This window comes from Protopterus annectens, chromosome 9.part0 (assembly GCF_019279795.1).
Source record: "Protopterus annectens isolate FY-2018-M chromosome 9.part0, PAN1.0, whole genome shotgun sequence".
Lineage (NCBI taxonomy): Eukaryota > Metazoa > Chordata > Ceratodontiformes > Protopteridae > Protopterus > Protopterus annectens.
Genome location: NC_056743.1, coordinates 933,011,422 through 933,031,929, shown reverse-complemented (window position 1 = coordinate 933,031,929; position 20,508 = coordinate 933,011,422). Strand labels below are relative to the sequence as shown.

Genomic DNA, 20,508 nt, shown 5'->3' with positions numbered 1-20,508 from the left:
AACCCCTCACCTAAACACACTGTTCAAACTCAGCCCCTCCTCAGGCTACATGCTCATAGTGTGGCCCACAGCAGCGGTTATTCCGTTCCACAAAGGTGGAGCCACAACAGACTAGCTTGGTCTGCAAGCTATGGAGCACATCATCATGGAACTCATTAACAGAGACATTGGGAACCTCCAAACACTAGACCCTACCCAGTTCAGCTTTGTTAAGGGCAGATCATGCCTTCTAAAACTGGTGGACTTCTTTGAGACAGTCACTAAGGCTATAGATGAGGGAAAGGTGGTACACACAGCCTACCTAGACCTCGCAAAGGCCTTCAACACCACTCCCCATTCTGAAGCTCACCAGCCTGAACATAAACCCCTATGTCACAAGATGGGTTGCCAACTGGCTCATGGACAGAACCCACATGGTGAGAGTTGCGGGAGCTAGGTCCGACTCTAAATCGATTACAAGTGGAGTTCCCCAGGGCTCAGTCCTAGGACCCCTCCTGTTCAGCATATATTTCTCAGAGGTACAGGCAAGCACAGGAGGATGATGGCTGACCAAGTTCACAGACAACTGCAAACTAGGGGCTATAATTGACTCTCCGGCTGGCACAGACATCCTCCAAAAGGATCTCATTGAGATGGATACCTGGTGTCAAAATCATGGCCTCAAGCTAAATGCCAAAAAGTGCATAGTCATCCCCTTTGGAAAAAACAAAGTACCCACAAACTACCACATAGGTGGTAGTCCCCTAAATACTGAAGACGTAATAAGGGATCTGGGGACCCAAGTAGATAGTAATCTCAACTTTGATAATCACATTGCCAAAGTGGTTAGAAAATCCTTCTACGTGGCCCACCTAATCACAAAAGGGTTCGCATCCAGATCAAAAGAGGAAATTGTACCCCTCTACTAATCACTCATCAGACCCATCATAGAGTACAACGCCCCATTTGGGATGTACCTTACAAGACACCTGCAACAGCTGGAAAGACCACAGAAGTACCTCACCAAGAGGATCACGGGTCTCAAACAGATACCCTATGCAGCTTGACTGAAGAAATTACAGCTGTACTCTGTTGCATACCACCTACTCAGAAGTGATGCCTGACATACAAGGCCATGTCCAACCCAGAATTGATGGACATGCTCCACCTAAAGAAAACCTTATCCCCGTGAGCCACATGCTCTAGGGATCTAAACCTCACCACAACAATAAATAGGACATGCTGGAGGTATAGATTCTTGTCGCAGAGACTTCCCATGCTTTGGAACAAGATCCCAATCTACATTAGGCAGAGCTCCTCGCTAACACTCTTCAAAAGAAACCTTGACGAGTGGATGGGAAACAGAAAGTTTACCTCGGAGATCACTTCAGTGGCTCTGCTGGACAGAGGCACAGGGAACTAATCTAAGGGGGCGGCAAAAGCCAACACATTCTGGCTAGTCTTATAAATACCTTTGAGCAGATAGCCTAGTACCTACCTATGAACCTGAATGTGATTCTATAAATTCATCCCAAGAGTCACTGGCTACATACCCATCAACTGTAAAGTATAGTATCACATTTCTGTCCTCATGGACACTGCTGTGTTTTTCTTTTCATCTATTTTCTCCAACTTTTCTCTATTTCCCATATCTCTAGCATAATCCAAGCTGAAAATATTCTATCCGTATCTCCCATATTAACTCTGCCTCCTACCACCATCTTCTATCAGCTTACATTTATGGGTTCTTCTCCTATAGCACTGTTGGCTAAGCCTACAAAGGTTGACATACTGTTCGCCTAGTATAAAAGTTCAAAAATACAAACCTTTAAATTACATTTGTCTGTCCATCAATAAAGGATGCTGCATACTGCCAACCTGTTATAGAATAACAAATCTTACAAAAGATTTAGAGGTTGACAAAGAAGTCTTAACTTCCCACCCTGGAATGAGTTGCACCCTCAGCAAACATGCTTAAAAGGCCACAATCAATGCAAAACAAACTTTATAGATTCACTAGAGGTGTGCCTGAGGGAGAGCATCACTGCACCATATTAGTTAATGAAGAGTGTGTGTGTGTCCATAATACTGAGATTATTGATTTGCAGTTTGATACACAGGCAGATCAATATTGTTCAAATGGAATTCTCTGCATATGCTTCTCATTATCAATACTTTCACCAGATCCTTGAGGACTTTTATCTATACAGTAAAACCCCAGAACATTCCACCTCATTTCTTAGTGCTTACCTCTACAACCTCAACACGTGGCCTTAAAAACCTGAAACTCTCTTTAAAATGTTTACATGCAATGCTAGCACTACCATCTTTTCTGTTGCAAGTACATTGTTACTACAGACAGTTGCTCTTGCAAATGGCCTGAAGCTGTCACCCAGTTTTTTTCTTGTGTTTCCTTCTTAACAGATGGTTTTGAGGGTAGACTGGGATATATACCAACAGTATTAAGAAAGCCTGTTGCATTCTGTTTTATTTACTAAAGCTTGCCTAATACTGTTTTGCTGTAAATGTCTGTAATTAGTGAAAACTGTAGTAGTTTTTTTTTTTACTTGGAAAGTAAGTTGTGACTATAAATAGGCACTACTAATCCAATTCACTTAGCTGTAAAATAAAATAAATCACAAATGGCACACATTCTATGCATAACATGAGTGAATCCAGCCAATCACTCCCTGGAATACAGTCAAGCAATAATGCCCAACAGGGTGCATGCTACTGTGTAAATAACACATGCCCTCGGGTGTTCTGAGGCTCAATGCTGCATTATTGTGCTTAGATAATGCGATATCTGCTAAAGTGTGTGTGTGTGTGTGTGTGTGTGTGTGTGTGTGTGTGTGTGTGTGTGTGTGTGTGTGTGTGTGTGTGTGTGTGTAGGTTCATAGGTAGGTACTAGGCTATCGGCCCAAGGGCCTACGTAAGCCTAGCCAGCCAGGTACCATAGCTTACGCCACCCAGGAAAGTTATTTTCCTGTGTCACTGTCCAGCAGACACACAGAAGTGATCCACTCATCAAGATTTTTCTTGAAGAGTGCTAATGAAGAACTTTGCTTGACATAGATGGGTAGCTTGTTCCAGAGTATAGGAAGTCTCTGGGACAGGAATCTATCCCTCCAGCGTGTCCTGTTTATTGTGGTGACAAGGTTTAGGTCCCTAGAGCATGTAGCTCAGAGGGATTGGGATTTCTTTAGGTGTAGCATGTCCAACAGCTCTGGGTTTGACATAGCTTTATATGTTAGGCAGAGAACACCTCGGAGTAGGCGATATGCTACAGAGTAAAGCTGGAGTTTTTCGAGGTGGTCAGTGTAGGGCATTTGTTTGAGGCCAGTAATCCTCTTTCTGAGGTACTTCTGTGGCCTTTCCAGCTGCTGCAGATGTCTTGTGAGGTACATTCCAAAAGGGGTGTTGTACTCTATAATGGGTCTATGAGTGATGTGTAGACAGCAATGACCTCTTTTTTCCTGGATGAGAACCCTTTTATGATGAGGTGTGCCACGTAGAAGGACTTCCTGACTACTGTGGCGATGTGACTATAAAATGAGAGACTACTGTCCACCTGGGTCCCAAGGTCTCTTATCACGCATTTGGTGTTAAGTAGATTGCTGCCTATGTGGTAGTTCATGGGTACAGAGTTTTTACCAAATGTACTTTTTGGCATTGAGCTTGAGGCCATGGCTCTGACACCAGGCATCTGTCTCAGGGAGGCCCTTCTGTAGGATGTCCACATCATTTGGGGACTTGACTATGGCTCCTAGTTTGCAGTTATCTGCGAACTTCATTAGCCAGAGGCCTTCTGTGTTAGCCTGTACTTCAGAGAAGTAGATACCAAACAGGAGAGGTCCCAGGATGGAACCCTGTGGTACTCCACTTGTCACTACTTTGAGGTCAGATTTGGAGTCTGCAACTTTTACAGTGTCAGTCAGTGAGCCAGTTGGCAACCCATCTTGTGACGTAGGGATTTATACCTAGTTTAGTGAGTTTAGCTATAATTTCAGAATGAGGGATGGTGTCGAAAGCCTTGGCGAGGTCAAGATAGGCTGTGTGAACCACCTTAACCTCATCCATTGCTTTGGTGACTGCCTCAAAGAAGTCGTTCAGGTTCAGGAGGCATGATCTGCCTTTCGCAAACCCGAACTGGGTGGGATCCAGAGTTTTGAGGTTACCAATGTCTTTGTTTATGAGTTCCATGATGATACGTTCCATGGCCTTGCAGACCAGGCTCATCAGGCTAATAGGTCGATAGTTCCTGGGATCGGTGGTGGCCGCCCCTTTGTGGAGTGGGATAACTGTTGCTGTGTGCCATTCAGTGGGCACAAAGCCTGATGTGAGGCTATTATTGAACATGGTGCTTAAGTGGGGAGCCAGTTCATTCTGAATTTCGTGTAAAACGCAGCCTGGGATGTTGTCCGGTCCCATGGATGCTGTGTTTTTGGCTTTAGAGAGTGCAGCTTTTACCTGCGTAGTTGTGATTACAGGGACTCTGTATTCTTCCTGTATAGATATGGGCCCTTTAGGGGGTGAGAGGGGGGTAAAGTTAGCACTGAACCGATCTGCCAGGATGTTGGCAACATCAGTTGGCTCTGTAATTTTCGTGCCTTTGTGCTGTAACTCAGAGCAGATCTGGGTGTTGCCATCTAAATTCTTGACATAGCTATAGAATGCTTTGTGGTTGTCCTTGGATTGTACTATTGCACAAAAACCTACCTAACTGAAACCAAAACAGCCGAACACATTTTAGCGAAAGTGCTTTTCACTGCAGCACTTTTGCTAAACTGTGCAAAAAAAAAAAATGTATAACAAAAAAAACATATTACTCATGTTAATGAATATTCCCTTATCCCCACTGTACTACAATCTCAGCAATGGCCATTCCATCACGTTTTTCTTTTTTTTAGCACACTTTCACAAAAGCGCTTTTTCGGTGAAAAGCACTTTCACGAAAGTGTGCTTGGCCATTTCACATTCGATGAAATGGACATTTGATGAACAGTACGGATCCTATATATTTATATATTCGTTGAAGGTTGTGCGTTAGGCCCGGCAAGCCAGCACGTAAAACTCTACTGCCAATCATTAGCGGACCAGAGTTCCGCTGTGGCGACCCCTAACTGGGAAAAGCCGAAAGACACAAATATATATATATATATATATATATATATATATATTTATATTTATATATATATATATTTTTTTTTTTTTAAATTGAAAATTGTTCCTCTGCCTAATACTAGTGGATGTAATAACTGTTGAAGGAAGTATTTTGCATGTAAAAAATTTAAGCTATGCAAGCATTTCATTTCATGTCTCTGTGAGCAAATGAGTGTAAAGAAGAAACCAGGCTTTGCAACTAGCGCTGCCATGTTTTCTTCTAGACAATCCAGAAATGAACCTGATTGTCCAGTAGTCTGGAAAATACTCTACAAACTCTGGTACTCTGTTTCAAAAACAGACTATTGGAGTTTGTTAAATTGACATATTCACTATGCTTTTTTTTTTTTTAAAGCATCAGAAACCATGAAAAGATGACTTTCCTTATCTCCCTGACATGCCTATGATGTGGTTCTCAACCAATCAAGGACAAATCTCAACAGAATCAGGAGCACTTTTAAAATATTGGCACTATTAATCTGAGACATTAGAATAAGAGAATGTGAATTAGTATACATTTTCTGAACTAAATGAAGTCTATAAATCTAATTATTATCATTATTTATTAACTGTAATTCATCACTTTTTCTCCAACAGTCAACAGTTTTAAGAGGGATGAAACGAGACAAACCTAAAATTTCAGTCAAAATCAGGCCTGTCCCTGAAAATCAGGAACATTTGACAGGTATGGCCTATGGTGTCACTAAATGTGCAGGAACTGGGCAGTAAGATGGGAAGAGATAAGTGGGGTGGGGGAGGTGTGACGGGTGTGGCTTGGTCCAGGTTCAGCCATAACAAAAGCTGGCAACTCGATTTGCACCTACCATCTGGTTTGGATGCTTCACCCCCCCCCCCCCACACACACACACACACATATACAGTTTTGCTGCTTTGTGAGGTTGACATTTTATTTATTTGTTTTGCTGCTGGATATTAAGTATAACTATCAACTGCTTAAGCCCAGAATCAGAACAAATCCAGAAATGATCACAGGCAATCACGGGCACTTTTTAAAAGATTAATACTCTTAACTTGACAGACTGACAGACTAAGAGAATTTGACTTAACATACGAAATGCAAAGTAAATGAAGTCTTAAACAATAATTTGTGTCATTTATTAGTATAGAACCGCCACCTTTTCTTCCTAAATTACCAGTTTTCTGAGGGATTAGGAGGGAAAGAGCAAAATTCTGAGCCAAAATCGTGGATGTTGCTGACAAATAGGATTAGTTGATTTAGAGTTGCATAACTCTTAATGTTTAAAGAATCAGTGATGATGAACTGTCTGTTGCTTTCAGTGCTATTACCTGACTGTCTCTCGCTCACTGTTCCTACTCTCTTATGCACACACGCACATGCACACAGACAAGAGTGCACACACACTTCTCTTTATTTTATTCACTTATTATTTTAAACGTACACTCCCTAATTAGCAAAGTGCTGCCTATCAATCACAAAAAATGGCTGCTGTTTTATTTTCAAATATTCCGGGTTTCTGCCATGAAGTGGCAGGCTTTTTTTTCAGTGGGCATTACCTGTATAGTAACACCCTGCTGGAGAAATAAGGTATTATAATTTTGTGTTCATTTCTATTGGAATATAAATTATAGCACAGTATTCACTCCTGGTAAACATGGAAGTAAATAGTGTGGGAAGAAATAGCCAGGGAATTGTTATGGCTAGGCTTGTATAGGCCCTAGGGCTGATAGCCTAGTACCAACCTATGAACCTATAAATATGAAATGAGTAGTCAATGCAGTGATAGTACTACAGCACATGAACACCATTCATGAAATAAATCATGAGAGAACTGAGTGTGATCAGCAAGAGAGGGACAGACATTAGCCTACCACTCAGAGAGAGAAGGACAGATGTTAGCCTATCATTCAGGGACAGACATTAGCCTATCACTCAGAAAGAGAGAAGGGCAGATGTTAGCCTATCACTCAGGGACAGAGGGACAGACATTAGCCTATCACTCAGAGAGAGAAGGACAGATGTTAGCCTATCACTCAGGGACACAAGGACAGACAGCCTATCACTCAGAGAGAGAAGGACAGATGTTAGCCTATCACTCAGGAACAGACATTAGCCTACCACTCAGAGAGAGAAGGACAGATGGTAGCCTACCACTCAGAGAGAGAAGGACAGATGGTAGCCTATCACTCAGGGACAGACAGCCTATCACTCAGAGAGAGTAGGACAGATGTTAGCCTATCACTCAGGGAAAGAGGGACAGATGTTAACATGTCACTCAAGGAGGGGGGAACAGACATTGGCCTATCACGCATAGAGAGGGGGACAGACATTAGCATATCAGTCAGAGAATGAGAGGGACAAACATTAGCCTATCACTCAGGGAGAGACAGACAGACATTAGCCTATCACTCAGGGAGAGAGGGGCAGATATTAGCCTATCACTCAGGGAGAGAGATACAAACGTTAGACTATCACTCATGGAAAGAGGGACAGACATTAGACTATCAGTCAGACAGAGAGAGGGACAGATATTAGCCTATCACTGAGAGAGTGAGCGAGAGGGACAGACATTAGGGTATCACTCAGGGAAAGAGGGGCAGATGTTAGCCTACCAGTCAGGAAGAGAGGTACAGATGTTAGCCTATCACTCAGAGAGAGAGGGACAGATGTTAGCCTATCACTCAGAGAAAGAGAGGGCCAGACATTAGCTTATCACTCAGGGAGAGAGGCACAGATGTTAATATATCCCTCAGAGAGAGAGGGACAGACATTAGCCTATCACTCATGGAAAGAGGGACAGATGTTAGCATATTCCTCAGAGACAAGAGGGACAGATGTTAGCCTATCACTCAGGGAGAGGGGGACATACTTTAGCCTATCACTCAGGGATAGAGAGACAGACATTATCCTATCACTCAGGGAGAGAGGGACAGACATTAGCCTATCACTCATGGAGAGAGGGGCAGGCATTAGACGATCATGCAAGGACAGAGTGATAGCTGTTATGCTATCACTCAGGGAAAGAGGGATGGATGTTAACCTATCACTCAAGGAGAGAGGGCAAATGTTAGCCTAACACTCAAGGTGAAAGGGACAGACGTTAGCCTATCACCCAGGGAGAAGAGACAGACATTAGCCTATCATTCAGAGAGAGAGGGACAGACATTTTCCTATCACTCAGGGGGAGAGGGACAGACATTAGACTATAACTCGGGGATAGAGGGACAGAAATTAGATTATCAGTCAGGGAGAGAGAAAGAGAGAGAGACTAGCACACACACACACACACACACACACACACACACACACACACACACACACACACACACACACACACACACACACACATGTTAGACTATCACTCACAGAAAAAGGATCAGAAGAAGATCATTGGGCAGAAAGAGCTGGGTTACTCTTCATCTTTCCCTTCATAAAGGACAGAGTGGGGAATGGAGGTTATATGAATGTGTATATGGACCATATGCATGCATATGCTACATTTTCTTAACAAATACTCCCTGCTTTTAGTGTAGTCTCTTATGCAATGCACTAGCATCCATGAGAAGACATATAGTGCAAACTGTGTCCATCCCCTTCCCCAGGAACAGAGTGCAGATTTACATCTGCTTCATTGTCATCCTTCACCACCTAGCTGACCATACTAGCAATATAAACTAAAGATGAATTGTGAGTGATGCTAAAGGATAAACAAATGCAAGCAAGCAGAAATGAAAACAGCCTCATTTCTACAGAGGAAAACAGATAGCCAAATAAGCAGCTCTTCATATCTCATGTCATCCTTAAAGGGTATCATTCATCTGGACCAGTCAGCTACTCTCTCCACTTGTTACATTAAACAACACTGTATGTTTATCGCTGGGCTCTTAGGTGGTCCTACTGAGACACCTGTAAAATTGCTCCCAGGTGTCAGTTTCTGGTGCAGCAGTGCCTTCACACGAGTCAGTAACAATATGTACTGCTAGTTAAATAACCTCACAGCACCTGTTACTGATGTTGCCCCCCCCCCCCAGAAACATCTAACGGAGTGCACTGTTTTCATTCTGCACTTCTCCTTGTGTTATAGCTCTGCATATAGCTCCTATATATTAGCTGTCACCGTTTTGATCTTCCTATTGTGATACAGTTCTTTACATAACCCCTGTATATTAGCTGACAGTATAGTTTAGTGAGTTACAATAATAAGACACAAACAAGCTACAACTTGTAATGCTCAGCAAGCAAATCATTTAACCAAAATGAAGATTAATAGTAACATCAAGAAACAACATTGCTGTCTAGTGGGATTTACCTAGTTAATGTGAACTATTTGAAAGAAATATCTATAATAAATAACAAATGTAGATTATCTATCATTTTTTTCCCCCAAGTGTGAATTATAGCACTTTCGTTTCCATCTACCCCTTATTTATTTGAAGCCTTAATTTTACATTTAAAATAAAGAGATACTGACAAAAGCATACCATGACCAGGTAGTATCTAAATTACAGTTGCCACCTTTTCAGATGCCCAAAGTGGGTCATTTTTTGTTGAAACATGACATTTTGCGGGACAAAACGTACCCACTGCCAGTGCAAAGGACAGAGCTCCACTTTTTGCCAAAATAAAAGCATATTCTTATAACATTTGAGTTGCTTATGCTATTTTATATAACTTTAGGTGTTTCAGGTGGTTTACTATCAAAATGTTGAAGCGGACTTGGTCGAATGATCGTACCATCAACCCAAGTCCATGAAATGTCACAATGCTCAATTCTTACATTGTTGAATTACATCCCAAATTCGACCTCGGAACAAGCATTAACATGGGTCAAGATAGGGACGAGATTTGTACTTTGACAATGTCGGAGTTCGACATTGTCACTGTTCGACCTCTGGACTTCATCAAAGTGGATTTGACCAAATCCACTTCAACATTTTGATAGTGAACCGTTTCGGATACGTAATAACTGTTTTATGCAACTAACCCGCGGTGGTGATGCTGCGGTAGCGTTGTCGCCTCACAGTAAGACGCTGTCTGGTTCGATTCTCAGCTAGAGCATCTTCTGCATGGAGATGTGCGTGAATGGGCGTACCTTCATTGAAGGTTGTGCATCAGGGCTGGTAACTCGGCACGTAAAAATCAACTACCAATCATTAGCGGACTGGAGTTCCGCTGTGGCGGCCCCTAACTGGGAAAAGCCAAAAGACACAAACAAACAAACAATTAAGAAAACTTATGAAATATTTTTTGTCTTAAAATCTCCCAAGCTTTTGCCATTTTTTCCTCAGGGCACAGCTGCCCTAAGAGGGACTGTTCCTTACAAAGAGGGACAACTAGTAACTCTAATCCTAATAAAGATTCACTTCTGCCACAGTAGGTAGCCTACAAGTATTTGTACCACATCTATTTTTATTTGATAATGCATTACTTCTTAAATTATCATGTTCAGCATATGGATCATTGCAGGCAAAATTATTAATATGAATGAAATTAGCTGAAGACAGACCCCAATTCTCCTGCCTGATATTTTCCAGTTGTCAAACATCCCCAGGGATACATCATTACATTCTGAAGTTATAGCTATTATAGGGAGCCAAGCTATAAAAGAAAACTCCCTGCGTGATCTAAAGTCAAATCTATCGTGCCACTGCAAATGAACAGTCAGACTACTGGTCTTTGTTAAATTGTAGGCAACTCCTAGACCATGATCTTTGGCAGTGCTAAATAAAAATTTACTTTTATGAATGATGTCGCAAGACAAAGTATTTAACAAGTATTCTTGCAAGCATCACAACCCTCCAATACTATGCACATTTCTGTAGGCCGCACCCCCATAACAGACACAGCTAGGCTAGGCTCTGCTGACAGTTGAAATTACTTGAAATTATTTGAAGAGTGCAGAGGCCATCTTAATAAGAACAAACTGAGGAAATCTCACCACATGTACTGTTGAAAAGACATGAGATTAAAAAAAGAGAGTTGTCCATTAATTAGAAAAACACCAAAGTTATAGAATATGCAGTAGACCAGAAGAAGGGTTAGAGTTGGCTTCATGGAATAGAGGTTTGGGTCCTAACTAAACTCCAAGATGACTTAGATTTGATTAGTGGCCAAGGAGCTAGAGAAATTGGCACTTTCTCTTCGTGGGGGGGTGTGCTGTTAGAGTCAGTCCCCACCATAAGAGTGCTACCCGGGGGAAGGCCTGGGATTCAGCTCTTGCAATCCGGGATTCAGGAAGTGTGACCCCCCCCCCATAAAGGAGTAAACAAGTATTCTTGCTAACATCTCAGGTGTGCAGATGAATGCATTCACACTGGGTCTACTAAAAAGGGTATTGCATCACAGTCTCTGATCAATCTGGGGGAGTGGGTGGGGGAGTTATTAGATGCACGCAGAAAATCTTCTAACCTTCTGTTGGAGGTTTGTCATAATCCCTAACTCCTACCTCCTTCTCCAAGTGTCCAAGGATGCTAGAGTCAAACAGGAGCAAATGGGCCTGCAGGGATGAGTATTTGAGGGTTGCTTGCTTAGTGGACATTGGGAAAAAATAACAAAAAATAAATACAAGAATAGTTAGGTGGAAATTTAAAGGCACACAGAAATAGAATGCACAAGGAAAGACAGGTATCCACAAAAGCAGCATGAACTCCCAAACATGCATAGGAAAATACAAGCATGTAAATAAAGAATCAGAGATGACAGGGCTGAAAAAAGAGGCATCATATCAGAAGGAAAATAAATAGCTGGAGAGCAGGATTGACCGAGCGCTATTGCATACCCCCAAATGCAGTGTTTCTATTTTTGGGGCTACAAGGTACAGAAGCTATTTAATATTTTTGGTAATAACCTATTAAATATTACAAACTGAATTACTCAGAGCAGCATCTAGTGGTAAGCTCTTGACAAGTAAACCAGACAGTTTGTTAAATATGCTAATAAAAATGGGATGGTAATTGAACATGGTATACCTTGTGTTGTAAAACCTTGATTAACTTCCTGAATGAAAATGGCAATTAAAAAAATAACTACAACTGAGGATGGCTTGAGGTGTCACAAGCGGCCACACTGTCTGATCTTTTCTTACATTTCAAAGAAATAATCTCCCTTGGTCTTTTTACCCCATTTTTGGGTAGGAGGCCATGTGTATCAGCCATCTTGGTCTTCACTATGACGCTCACATTCTCTGCACTGGGAAGGTTTTAGGAACCTAGGCTTATTAGTAATGCTAAGACTTGAACCTGAAACTGCTATGCACTGTAATTGGATGGATGCCTCCATGACAACCTCTATCATACATTGATATGATATACACCTGCTTTCTGGACATATGCAATAGCCTCAGTAATACATATTTATTTATTTATGTATATATGTATGTATTAATTTACTCTTTGTCAACCAAGGAAGAACACTGATCCACATGAACCAGTTTCGGACTCAGCCCAGTTAATACAAAAGTAGTAAAACAGAACAAACGTGCAACAAATTATAACATATGACATGAGCACAAACCTAAAAGATAGCCAAGGATATTAAGTGTAGACTTCAGATTATGGAAAGATACAGTAATGAAAATTTAAGCTAGTATATACAATATGTACAGTATTAACATCCTTGTAATGTTCTTCATTAACTTGTAGAAAAGGGGATGGTAGGATTAAAAGTAAGAAGGAACAGAAAAAAAGAGGGTGAGAGGAGAGCAGGAGTAATAGAGAGAATGGAGTGGCTAGAGGGGAAGAAAAGAAAAAAAAGGTGGGGAGTAGAAATGCAGAGTAAAAGAGTTGGTGGTTGTATAGTGCTGTAGTAGTTGTGGGGTATGTAAATGAGAGTGGGTAGATCTGGCGTGAGGATATGCCTTGGGAGAATGGCATCAGCAAATGGACAGATGTTTGACAAATTCCTTTCTGATTTGAGATACTTGCTTCTGATGTCTTCCGGGATAGATTCACAGGCTTGTGGTATTGTTATGGAGAAGTTTTGTTTGGTTAAGTGAAGTTAGTGTTGCGAAATGGATAGAGTTAAGGAGTTTAGGGATCTGAGGTTATAGCTGGTCTAGAAAAGAAGAGGAATGTTTCTTTGTTCACTAATCTGTATGTAAGAGAACCTAGGAGAAGAGTACATTTTTGTTTTATTGGCAACTATTGAGCCCTAGCTGGTATTATGCCATGATACTCTCTGGGGGAAAGGGGGTTAAGGTAATCAATCTACAGATATGATTAACTGAAGTTTGGAGGGAGGGAGGGAATGTTATTCTTTGATGCACTGGCAATTATAAGAAGGGCATATTCAAGCTGTACTTGTAAGACATTGTTTTCTATGGTATTTCTACCCCCCCCCCCCCCACAGAATAAGAGAAAATTAATTTTTGATTTGGTGGTATTGATATAGTGATGGATGTTTAAGGTTTGGTCTAACAATATGCCTAAGTATTTAAAATGCAGTACAGGTTTGATTGTGTCTTGCTAGCTATATAGTGTTTAATGTTATGGAACGGTAGAGAGCTTGGGTCTTGTACCAAAGATCATGCTTTATTTTTTTTTCTACTGTCAAGGACTAGGTTGCTGTTTATAAGTCAGTTGTAGAGTGAGGAAAGGTCTTTTATGAGTTGTTTTTAATGGTAATGTGGTGGGGGGCATATGGCTTCAGGAAATCATCTTATTGAAACATAGTAGTTTTGCAAATGCTGAAAGCAAATTTAAATACAGTATGGTTAGACATGCTCTCTAATAGTGCATCTCATGGTTTGACAAAGGCAAGACATTTTTTTTGCCCAGATTAGTTGGGCTTACTTCCCTTCATCTGGAGACTATGCCAGCTACAAGCAAAGTCAATATTTCATATAAAAGTGGTTTCCATGTGCTCTGGAATTTTGAACATAGCAATTTATAGAGATCCTTTTCCCATTTTCAGGTTAGTCAAACTGAGATATGGCATCTGTTTTCAGGAGTCCAAAGAAAATCTTTTTTTCCTATTCAGCATAGAGTGGGGACTATAAAAGGACTGGGAGGCTGCAGTCACTGGAAAAGTCTCTATGACAGACAGATGCTGCTGTCCATCATCGGCAGGAATACAACCTGCCAAGTGAATTCAGCATGGCTTAAGGTGTAACAAGTGACCACGTTGTCTCATCTTTTCTTACAGGCATTGGAATGATGTAAGTGTAGGCATTATCAGATACACTGCAGGGTCAGGATGACCCGGTCTTCCTCTTCCTAGATTTGGGAAACATACCTTACAACTGCCCAATTGATGTGAGTGGTCACCTCCATGGTGCTGAGTGAAAACAGACTGAGCAATGCTTTCACAAGCAAGGCTGGAATGTGAAATTAGGCTGAGTGATCTATATTTAAATAATGCTCTGATTATTAAGTGGATAAGAAGTATATTTCAGGCAATAAATAATTTTAAGAAACGTGTGGAGCATTCCTGTTAATTTATGTCAGGTTTTATAACAGTCTTCTTTAGAAAACCTTCAGGAAAGCACACAAAGACACTTTATAGACATAAAGATGAAGTGCAGTTTGTGGCAGAAAAATGACTTACAGTTTCTGTAGCAAGTAGTTAAGAGTTTATTTTTTTGAGTGGAGGGAGCATGCATTTCACAAAACTGTTGCTCTCCAGTCATGAAAAAACAGCTGATTTGGCATAGTGGTATGTTGCACTAACTATAGTGCATAGGGTCCTGGGTTCAAGACTTGGCAGTGAAGTGTATGGTAGTAGCACAGCATTTGTTTCTCTCTGTCTCATATTGTCTACTAAGAGGCAATCTCTGCTAGACTTACAAAGCCATGTCTGACCCAGCTCTGTTAGAAATGCTACATCTAAAGAAATCCCAATCCCTCTACACCACATGCTCCAGAGACTTCAACCTCATTACCACAATCAACAGAACATGCTGGAGGGACAGGTTCATAACCCAGAGACTGCCCATGCTCTGGAATAGACTTCCCATACATGTAAAGCAGAGTACCTCACTGGCCCTCTTCAAGAGAAATCTTAATGAGTGGATGGGAAATAGAAAGTTCACCCCGGGGATCACTGCAGTGGCTCTACTTGATAGAGACACTGGGAACTCACTTCGGGTGACACGATGCCAGGGCACTTCTATGGGCTTGGCTTGTAAAGCCTCCAGGGCCATTAGCCGAGTACACACCTATGAACCTATGACTGACTCTATAAACCCAGATTGTTTACATGACTGCCTGTCCTAGATGTATGAGTCCTATAGAGTTCTGACCTGATTCTTTACCCATATAATGATGTTATTTTTCTAATTTCAGCTTCGTCCTGGAGTAAGTCTTGGTCAAGGTACCACAGTTGAGGTGTTCCTGACTCTTCAGTATGTGCTGTGTGTTTTTGCAACAACAGACGAACGTCGGACTGGACGACTTGGCTCTGCAGCTTTGGCTATTGGATTCTCGATCACACTTGGGCATCTATTTGGGGTAAATATCTCCTTCTTGAAAAGTAGTATGAAAATGCTATAAATTCAGATTTGAATTTAAAATCAATTTACTGTTACAAGTGAGAAAAATAGCCCATTTCTGTCTCATACCAAGGAGAACAAGGCAACTCTTAATTGGCTTGAAAATGTGGTTAATGACCTCATATTATGGTAAAGATCTGAAAGACCAAGTTTACAAACACAATTTACATCATGTATATATACATACAACAGAAAATAAAAGGCTTGTAAACTATAATCTATGGCTTTTGCTTACAGGTCACATTGGTCTAGAGAGGCATGGAGTGCTTGTGCTTGCAGGCAGAAAAGCAAGGAAAGGAGAAAAATGAGCTATTGTCAGCATCATGGTATATTGGAAGGGTCTATATTATATGAATGAATGTTCATATAATCAAATGCTGTAAACAGCAAAAATGCCAGACTTCGAACCCTTTATTGTGGGGGGCTGCACCCCCTCCTGCTAATTATATATGCCAACTCCGAGATCGCACTACAGTGAGGAAAGCTTCACTGTACTGCGATCTCACAAAAAACACATTGAACTCATTGTAAGCACTAAATAAGCTATAAATTACTACAGCACTCAACATTCCTCACTTGTCTAGAGGTAAACAGTATTTAGTACTTAATAAATAAGCACCTATCCAGGCATGACTAAGGATCAGCTCCCAGTGTTTTCTCCTGTCTATCTATCTGTTGAATCTGGGCATCCTGGGGCAATGCAGCAATTGCCTCATGTACACAGACAACCCTCTCCTCCTACCACCCAACACTACAACCTGTGAGAGATGCACTTATATAGCCAAACTGGAAGCAAAGCTTTCTTCACCCAAGACTGGACTAGACAGTCAAGAGGAGAAGGTAAACACTTGCACCACACTCATCACATAGTCCCTCAAAACCTAGACCACCAAACACACACATAGAAACACAAAACACACACCTACATTCGCGGAGACTCTCAAAAAAAATCTACTCAAGCAACAGGGACCTCCAAAGCAGAAACACAAGCAACCTCCACCTCCCCCCAACACAACCCAAATGACACATAGCCCACAAACTCAGTGTGCCACTCAACCACACCCCATAAGGCATAACAACGTACCCAACTCTCTAGTCATAGGTGACTCTATAATCAGGCACACTGATGTTCCACTCACCAGGCTAAACAAGGAGAAAGTTACTGTCAGCTGCCTGTCAGGTGCCAGGATCCACCACATAATGCATGCTTTCAGGTCACTCCACAACAAGTACAAATATGACTGTCATTGTCCATGTTGGTGTGAATGACCTGAGACGTACCTCCCTGGACTACATGAAAAGAGATATGGAGGAGCTGTCCGATCTTGTAGCCCAGGCAGGTATGACCCATGGCCTGAGTAGCATCCTGCCATCACCCAGAATGATACCACAGTACAAGGACAAAATGATTGACTTCAACAATTGGCTAAGCTTCTAGTGTCATTCTAAAGGGATCCAGTATCTGTCTGCCTGGGATGACATGATCAACAAACCATGATGCTTTGCCAGAGATGGCCTGCACCTGTCACCCTTGGGATTCCGAATACTGGCTAAGGCTCTTGCCACCCCTATAGTGCCTTTTTTAGGCAAGATTCAAATGACAAATTCACCACAGTAACAGGTACTAGCAAGCAAAATCTGAGGGTAATGCTACTTAATGCTAGAAGTCTAAACCTCAAAATGCACTCACTCGAGACACTCCTTAAAATGGAGAACATCGACATCTATGTTGTGACAGAGACCTAGTTCAAGGCTCCAGAGAACACCCCTGCATTACCAGGCTGTAATTCTTACCACACTTTTTGGCCACCTAACCCGGACCGAAGCACTAAAGGCGGAGGCGTGTCCATACTCATTAAGGATATCCACACCTCCAGGCTAGTTGCTCAGCATAATGCATCCGAGATTATCCAAGTGCAACTAACTCTGGGCAAGACCGCAGTCCAAATTTTAGCTTGCTACAGATCCCTCACCATGCCCCAGGATTCCCACTCTTCATTTCTTGATACACTGGAAAATATTAGGGTACAACCTAACACCCTAATAATGGGTGATTTCAACTACCCCACCATTAACTGGGAAAACTACTCATGCACCAACTCTTGTGCTCAACGTTTTCTGGAATTCATAAATTCCAATGCCTTGGATCAACTTATCCACACCCCCACCAGGGGCAGCAATATCCTATACCTGGTCATTACAAACATGGGCAACAGGTGTTCCACACCAGAGGTCAATTCCTCGTTGGTCAGATCCGACCACAAGCAAATCACCCTAAACATCCACATCCCACCCCTACCCCCCATTAAGGAAACCACCGTAAAAAATTTCTCCAAAGCCAATTTCCCACTTCTTAAGACAGAAGTGGCAAACTTTACGACACCCATGCTGATGGACAATAGAGGTACGACTGCTGAATCCTATACAATTGCACTTTATAAGCACTTACACGAGTGCATGGATCGTGCAATCCCTAACAGAACCAAGATGCTATCCTCCAAAAAAGGAAGCCAATCTGGTGGTCCCCTGCTATAAACAAACTCTACAACAGAAGAAAGAAACTGTTGCAAAAAAGGGTAAAATCCCATGATTGGAGGAACTCCGTGGTCAGCCTCAATAAGAAGCTGAAATCCCTCATAAAATCCTCCAAAGCTGGTTACGAAAACAAAATCGTCACTGATTCTAAAGACAACCACAAAGCATTCTATAGCTATGTCAAGAATCTCAATGACAACACTCAGATCTGCTCTGAGTTACATCACAATGGCACTAAATATACATAACCAACTGATATTGCCAACATCCTGGCAGATAGGTTCAGTGCTAACTTTACCCTCTCTCATCCCCTAAAGGGCCCATTTCTATACTGGAAGAATGCAAAGTTCCTGTAATCACTGCTGCACAGGTAAAAAAACACACTCTCCAAAGTTAAGAACACAGCATCCATGGGACCTGACAACAACCCAGGCTGCGTTCTCTACATGAACTACAGAACGAACTGGCACCCCACCTAAGTACCATGTTCAATCATAGCCTCACCTCAGGCTTTGTGCCCACTGAATGGCGCACAGCAATGGTTATCCCACTCCACAAAGGGGGAGCTACCACGGACCCCAGGAACTACCCCCCATTAGCCTGACGAGCCTGGTCTGCAAGGTTATGGAACATATCATCATAGAACTTATAAACAATGACATTGGTAATCTCCAAACTCTGGACCCTACCCAGTTCAGGTTTGTAAAAGGCAGATCATGTCTCCTAAACCTGACAGACTTCTTTGAAGTGGTCACCAAAGCTGTAGATGAGGGTAAGGTGGTTCACACAGCCTACCTAGATCTCACCAAGGCTTTTGACACCATCCCCCACTCTGGAATTATAGATACACTCACTAAACTAGGTATAAATCCCTATGTCACAAGATGGGTTGCCAACTGGCTCACTGACAGAACCCACAATGTGAAAGTAGCAGACTCTAAATCCAGCTTCAGACCAGTGACAAGTGGAGTACCACAGGGTTCAGTCCTAGGTCCTCTCTTGTTTGGTATCTACTTCTCTGAAGTGCAGGCTAACACAGAAGGTCTTTGGCTAACAAAGTTCGCAGATGACTGCAAACTAGGAGCCATAATCAAAACTCCTAATGACATGGATATCCTACAAAAGGGCCTCACTGAGACAGATGCCTGGTTTCAAAGCTATGGCCTCAAGCTCAATGCCAAAAAGTGCATAGTCATCCCTTTTGGTAAAAACTCTGTACCCATGAACTACTACATAGGCGGTAGTCTACTTCACACCAAAAGTGTGATAAGAGACCTTGGGACACAGGTGGACAGTAGTCTCTCCTTTGATAATCACATCACCACAGTAGTCAGGAAATCCTTCTATGTGGCACACCTCATCACAAAAGGTTTCTCATCCAGGAAAAAAGAAGTCATTGTTCCCCTCTACTCATCACTCATTAGACCCATTATAGAGTACAACGCCCCTTTTGGTATGTACCTCACAAGACATCTACAACAACTGTAAAGGCCACAGAAATACCTCACAAAGAGGATTACCAGCCTCAAACAGATGCCCTACGCAGACCGTCTCAAAAAACTCCAGCTTTACTCTGTTGCATATCGCCTACTCAGAGGTGACCTCTGCCTAACATACAAAGCTATGTCAAACCCAGAGCTGTTGGACATGCTCCACGTAAAGAAATCCCAATCCCTCCAAGCTACATGTTCTAGGGACCTAAATCTTGTCACCACAATAAACAGAACATGCTGGAGGGATAGATTCCTGTCCCAGAGACTTCCCAGATTCTGGCACAAACTACCTATCTATATCAAACAAAGTTCCTCATTACCACTCTTCAAGAAAAATCTTGATGATTGGATGGGAGATAGGAAATTCACCCCAGGGATCACTTCTGTGGCTCTGCTTGACAGGGGCACAGGAAAATAATTTTCTTGGGTGGCAAAAGCCAGGGTACCGTTTGGCTAGGCTTATATAGGCCCTAGGGCCAATAGCCTAGTACCTACCTATGAACCTATGATGAACAGCATTTTTGCGTATACAGCCATTCAATATTTTGGACTTTCATTCTTCTAATAGGAACCAGTATTGGGATGCAGACCTGACTATCACAGAGATTACACAGATTTGATTAACGGGCTTGCATGCTGGAAGAACTGATCTGGGAGAGTGAGAAAGAGTAGAGAAAGCCAGCTCAGCTGTCCTGGGAAAAAGAAGTGATCCAGTCTACTGTAACAGACTCCCAGTTAAAATAGGAATACAGTGCACAACCATGGAGTAGGGGAATGTGCCTTGCTCTGCCAAGCTTTAGTAAGCATCAGTTCTCTGGGAAGGCATGCATGGGAGTGTGCACATCCCTTTGGATGGAAACATACCTCTCAAC

The 20,508-nt window shown here is 42.1% G+C and overlaps 1 protein-coding gene across 1 annotated transcript in view; it reads left to right on the top strand.

Annotated features, from left to right (window-relative positions):
• The window catches only part of LOC122811676 (lens fiber major intrinsic protein-like), a 107,942-nt gene that overhangs the window by 9,432 nt on the left and 78,002 nt on the right, over positions 1-20,508 (top strand). The window contains exon 2 of the mRNA XM_044083675.1: positions 15,403-15,567. Coding sequence (XP_043939610.1) covers positions 15,403-15,567 — 165 coding nt within the window. The remainder of the gene's footprint in view (positions 1-15,402; positions 15,568-20,508) is intronic.